Source organism: Lethenteron reissneri, unplaced genomic scaffold, assembly GCF_015708825.2.
Source record: "Lethenteron reissneri isolate LAM-NWPU_2019-01 unplaced genomic scaffold, ASM1570882v1 scaffold_1762, whole genome shotgun sequence".
Classification (NCBI taxonomy): domain Eukaryota; kingdom Metazoa; phylum Chordata; class Hyperoartia; order Petromyzontiformes; family Petromyzontidae; genus Lethenteron; species Lethenteron reissneri.
In genome coordinates, this window is record NW_026891512.1 from 84,606 (window position 1) to 90,605 (window position 6,000).

General features: G+C 51.9%; 1 protein-coding gene across 1 annotated transcript; it reads right to left on the reverse strand.

Annotated features, from left to right (window-relative positions):
• Positions 1–1,200: 1,200 nt before the first annotated feature.
• Positions 1,201–5,085, reverse strand: LOC133339302 (histone-lysine N-methyltransferase PRDM7-like). The gene is made up of 4 exons (XM_061547430.1): positions 4,886–5,085; positions 3,362–3,696; positions 2,257–2,279; positions 1,201–1,408 (listed from the first exon to the last, which is right to left on the reverse strand). The coding sequence occupies exons 1-4, from the start codon at positions 5,079–5,081 to the stop codon at positions 1,201–1,203; spliced, it is 762 nt and encodes a 253-aa protein (XP_061403414.1). The 5' UTR covers positions 5,082–5,085.
• Between the last annotated feature and the right edge of the window lie 915 nt (positions 5,086–6,000).

Below are 6,000 nucleotides of genomic sequence, written 5' to 3' on the forward strand. Positions count from 1 at the left end.
GGACATTGGTCACACTGATGACTTTTGTTACTGGGCTTAGTGGGGTGTCTGCTCTGCACGTGATACTGTAGACTCGAGCGGCAGATGAACTGACGGTTTGCAGGCAGGACACGGCAGCCTTGTGACCTCCACACCCACTCCACCTGCGTCATCCCAGAGGAACAAGACACACGCGCACACACCAACATCTAGACATGAACACTCTTGCACACGTGTGTGTATACACAAAGGTAAAGGTTTCCCACAGCCATATCAGACTGTTGGGCAAGTGCTGTTTGCGAGTACCTATGAAGGCCGGCATGGCACACGAGGGAGTAGGTGGCCAACACCAGGCCCGGCCGCCTTTGTCTCTCCAGTGGCGATGTTTCCACGTTTAAGCTAGGTACTCATTTGAGGCTGAGTCAGCCTAGGGGAGGCCTAAATATTCACCACTGACGTTGGCCGTGAGTGGGAATCGAACTCAGGTGGCCGGGTTCGTAGTGCAGTGGGCTCCATTATATATACACACAAAGACAAAGAACCCCCATATAGCCTGTATATACTTTTGGGACAAGTGCTGTTATGGGCACCAATGAAAGCCAACACGGCACACGAGTGGGAGGGTGGCCAGCACCACACATAGCCGCCTTTGTCTCCCCAGTGGCGATGTTTACTACTACACACCACACCAGTTACTCACTTCCACCTTATCAGTGTGGCTGGTGCCTATCATCTCTGGTGAGTGGTGGCTGTCATCTCTGGTGAGTGGTGGCTACCAACTCTGGTGAGATGTGGCTATCATCTCTGGTGAGTGGTGGCTATCATCTCTAGTGAGTGGTGGCTATCATCTCTGGTGAGTGGTAGCTACATCCACATCTCTGGTGAGATGTCGCTATCATCTCTGGTGAATGGTAGCTATCATCTCTACTGAGTGGTGGCTATCGTCTCTGGTGAGTAGTGGCTATCGTCTCTCGTAAGTGGTGGCTGCCATCTCTGGTGAGTGGTGGCTATCATTTCTGGTGCGTGGTGGCTATCATCTCTGGTGAGTGGTGGCTATCATCTCTGGTGAGTGGTGGCTATCGTCTCTCGTGAGTGGTGGCTATCATCTCTGGTGAGTGGTGGCTATAGTCTGGTGAGCAGTGGTGAGTCTCTGGTGAGCAGTGCTCACGGTGTTCCTCGCTTGGTGGAGGCTGCACGGGCTGCAGGTCTCTGGCGGTGGCCCTAGGAGCATCTCGCTGCTGCTGCTGCTGCGGCGTCGCGAGGGCCCGGCCTCGCAGGCGATGCCAGCTCCTGGGCGAACTCCTCGCCGTACCAGACCAGCAGCTCAGAGCCGGGCCCCACGGCACGGAATGTGCGGTAGTAAATCTGCCCTCGGTGCTGGAAGGCCCACCAGTTCTGCTCCTGCTCATTCCTCGCGCAGTTGACGAACCTGCGCGGGCAGACGCGGGGGCGGGGTGGGCGCCGTTAGCGAGCGCCTATTAAGGGCCGGCACTGGGCGCTACGTGGGGGTGGTGTGGCTGGAACCCGCTCCGTACCGGGTGCTCATTGATGCGAGTCGACCAAGGGGAGGCCCAGGGTTGGTCTCTGTGTTGTAGTGGGTCTGGTCTCTGTGTGTAGTGGTTCTTGTCTCTGTGTGTGGTGGTTCTGGTCTCTATGTGTAGTGGTTCTGGTCTCTGTGTGTGGTGGTTCTTGTCTCTGTGTGTGTTGGTTCTGGTTTCTGTGTGTGGTGGTTCTGGTCTCTGTGTGTGGTGGTTCTGGTCTCTGTGTGTAGTGGTTCTGGTCTCTGTGTGTGCTGGTTCTTGTCTCTGTGTGTAGTGGTTCTGGTCTCTGTGTGTGCTGGTTCTGGTTCTCTGTGTGTAGTGGTTCTGGTCTCTGTGTGTGGTGTTTCTGGTCTCTGTGTGTAGTGGTTCTGGTCTGTGTGTGCTGGTTTCTTGTCTCTGTGTGTGGTGGTTCTGGTCTCTGTGTGTAGTGGTTTCTGGTTTCTGTGTGTAGTGGTTCTGGTCTCTGTGTGTAGTGGTTCTGGTCTCTGTGTGAAGTGGTTCTTGTCTCTGTGTGTAGTGGTTCTGGTCTCTGTGTGTAGTGGTTCTGGTCTCTGTGTGTAGTGGTTCTGGTCTCTGGTGTAGTGGTTCTGGTCTCTGTGTGTGGTGGTTCTGGTCTCTGTGTGTGGGTGGTTCTGGTCTCTGTGTGTAGTGGTTCTGGTCTCTGTGTAGTGGTCCTTCAGACAATAATCACCTCATCCAGTTTGATTTAGATTCATCCTGAGCATAACATATTCACGATCCTTTTTGTTTTTTGTAAATCTGAAACACACACGCACACGAGCGGATCCACGGATAATTAATGTCCGTTGGACTGTAAGTTGAACTTCTTTCGTACCGCACGTAGCCAACCATGCTGATCGGAGGTGCGGGGGAAGGACAACAAACTAAACACTAAAAGCAGTTCTAAAGAAATGCATTTTCAATCTACAAGATTTTAAAGTGCATAGCTCCCAGTGGCTTCCTAACATTGGAAGGAAGAACCTTCCAGACGGCCGCAGAAGTGCATCTGTAAGCGCCGCGCCATGCGGTGACCACCGTCTTTGCTGTGTGTTACAAGTTCAAATAATTACGTTAATTTTTGGGTCTCTCTGTGATTCTGGGGGTCTTTGGGTGAGTCTCTAGGTCTCTGTACGAGTCTCTGGGTCTCTGTGCGAGTCTCTAGGGTATCTGTGCGACTCTGGGTCTCTGTGTGAGACTGTGGGTCTCTGTGCGATTCTCTTGGTCTCTGTGCGAGTCTCTGGGTCTCTGTGTGAGACTGTGGATCTCTCTGTGCGATTCTCTGAGCATCTGTGTGAGTATCTGGGTCTCTCTGTGTGAGTCTCTGGGTCTCTGTGTGAGTCTGTGTGTCCCACTGTGAGTCTCTGGGTCTCTGTTCAAGTCTCTAGGTCTCTGTGCAAGTCTGTGGGTCTCTCTATGCGAGTCTCTGGGTCTCTGTGCAAAGTCTCTGGGTCTCTCTGTGCCAGTCTCTGGGTCTCTGTGTGAGTCTGTGGGTGACTGTGTGAGGCTATGGGTCTCTGTGCGAGTCTATGGGTCTCTGTGTGAATCTATGGGTCTCTGTGCGAGTCTATAGGTCTCTGTGCGAGTCTATGGGTCTCTGTGCGAGTCTATGGGTCTCTGTGTGAGTCTATGGGTTTCTGTGCGAGTCTATGGGTCTCTGTGTGAGTCTATGGGTCTCTGTGAGTCTCTGGGTCTCTCTGTGCCAGTCTCTAGATCTCTGTGTAAGTCTGTGGGTGACTGTGTGAGGCTATGGGTTTCTCTGCATCTCCTTCACGAGCCTCCTCTCCACACACACGATGATGTAGGAATAGGAGGAGGCTGCAGCAGTAGCAGCAGCAGCTCACCAGCCAGCAGTACTCGCTCACGGGGTTCTCCTCAGACACCTCTCCCTGGTAGGGCCCAAAAATCACCCCCTTGGGCAGCTTCTTCCTGTTGCTCCACACCCCGAGGCCGGCGCCGGCGATGGAGGAGGCGCCGACGGTGAGGCCCTGGGGCAGGCTGAGCCGGGCCCTGTTGGCCACTCCCGGGGCCACGGCCGCGTCTGCAATGAACTCTGGCGGGCCGTGCACGGAGCACTCCCCCAGGTAGAAATCCCTGCACAGCTCGCAGACTGAGAGCCACAGCAGCAGCAGCAGGAGGAGGGCGAACCGCAGTAGCAACAGCAGCAGCAGCAGTGGCACTGTGAGAGAGTGAGAGGGTGAGGAGCGCTCCAGACAGATGCCTCCTTTCCTCCCTCTCTGCATTGTGAACTTCTTTAGCTCGCTCATCGGAGATGTAAACCCTGTCACCCTCCCTGCTCCCTCCCTGCATCCCTGAGTGAGGGAGCAAAAGACAGGGAGGTAAGTGAGAGTGCGAGAAAGGGAGCGTGTGAGAGGGAGGGAAAGGGAGAGAGAGTGAGAGGGAGCAGGTGGAATATATCGAGTGAGAGCGCGGGAGCAATAGAGAGAGATAGGAGAGAGTGTGAGAAAGTTAGAGTAAGGGGCCGTCCATAAATGACTTCATGCACCTAGGGGGGTGGGGGGGTCAGACATTTGTGACGATGTGTGAGGAACCACAGACAACACGTTCTACTTAATTAAATACTTTTTAATAAATGTTTTCTCCTACAACATCAGACTGCAGTGCCACATTAAATATGCACTACAATGACAATAGTTTGAAGCGATTTTAAGCATATTAAATGAGCTTTGTGACGTCACATTTGAGGGGGGGGTCTGACTTTTTGTGATGTCGTGTGATGGGGGGGAGGGGGGTCCAAAATCGCGTGACGCCATTAATGGACGGCCCTAAGAGAGTGTGAGAAAGTGACAGTGTGAGAGAGAGTGTGAGAAAGTGACAGTGTGAGAGAGAGTGTGAGAAAGTGACAGTGTGAGAGAGAGTGTGAGAAAGTGACAGTGTGAGAGAGAGTGTGAGAAAGTGACAGTGTGAGAGAGAGTGTGAGAAAGTGACAGTGTGAGAGAGAGTGTGAGAAAGTGACAGTGTGAGAGAGAGTGTGAGAAAGTGACAGTGAGAGAGAGTGTGAGAAAGTGACAGTGTGAGAGAGAGTGTGAGAAAGTGACAGTGTGAGAGAGAGTGTGAGAAAGTGACAGTGTGAGAGAGAGTGTGAGAAAGTGACAGTGTGAGAGAGAGAGTGAGAAAGTGACAGTGTGAGAGAGAGTGTGAGAAAGTGACAGTGTGAGAGAGAGTGTGAGAAAGTGACAGTGAGAGAGAGAGAGTGAGAAAGTGACGGTGTGAGAGAGAGTGTGAGAAAGTGACAGTGAGAGAGAGAGTGTGAGAAAGTGACAGTGAGAGAGAGAGTGTGAGAAAGTGACAGTGTGAGAGAGAGAGTGAGAAAGTGAGAGAGAGTGAGAGGGAGCAGGGGGTCTCACAGAAGAAGTCGTCGTCCTGGGGCTCCTCCACCTCTGTGTAGACTTTCCTCTCGCGCGGGCGCAGGCCGTAGCGAGAGCGAGCGCTGCGCGACACCGCCACAGCCTGGGCGGAGGCCGGCGGCACGGAGGAGCCTGCAGGCAAACACGGCGAGATGTTGACTACCTCTCGTGGTATACGGGAGGTCGTGGGTTCCATCCCGACCCTGACGAAGCCTGCTGTATATTTGGAGTCTGCGTGTCTCTCTCTCCTCCGTGGCGAGATGTTAACTCCCTCGCATGGTCTACAGGAGGTCGTGGGTTCCATCCCGACTGTATAGTTTACAACATGTTACCCTATTTGTATTTTTGTATTTTAGATTGTATATTATGGCTAGTTTACATTTATATTGTACACTTATTCACAATTTTACATACTTTAGCCCCTTAGTATAGTTAGACTTTGTAATTTTAGTATAGTTTGACTGTATACCACTCATTTCAGTTTTAAGATTCCTACATGTTGAATGTATGCACCTTCCGGCCATAGTAAATTCCTTGTCTGTGCAAACTTTCATGGCGAATACCTCCCCGTGGTTGCGTGGATTTTTCTCCGGGTCCTTCGTTTTTTTCCCTCGACATATAGAACCAACGTCATGCGTTGAGAATATTTGGCTGCTATAAATGTCCACGTAATGACGATGATGACAAGTCACTTCGTTGAGCTCTTATTTGTGATAGCCAGTCGCTTCTGAAAAACAGCTACACAGCTCAGTGGGGCACACCCTGGTTGCTAATCCTGCATAATGCACGGGCATATGTAGTATTAATCACATACCTGCATTTCCCATATCCCCTCCCTTTGATGCTGCTAGTCCTGCATAATGCACGGGCATAAGTAGTACTAATCACATACCTGCATTTCCCATATCCCCTCCCTTTGATGCTGCTAATCCTGCATAATGCACGGGCATGAGTAGTACTAATCACATACCTGCATTTCCCATAAATATGCTAAATGCCTCTTGATATGCATATTCTTTTGTCAAGGCGCTCTTTCCCCCCCTTCCAACCCAGCTTATATATGCTCCAAGCACGTGTGCTGTATCATTCAGACGCTGTCGCCTCGACAGACCTGG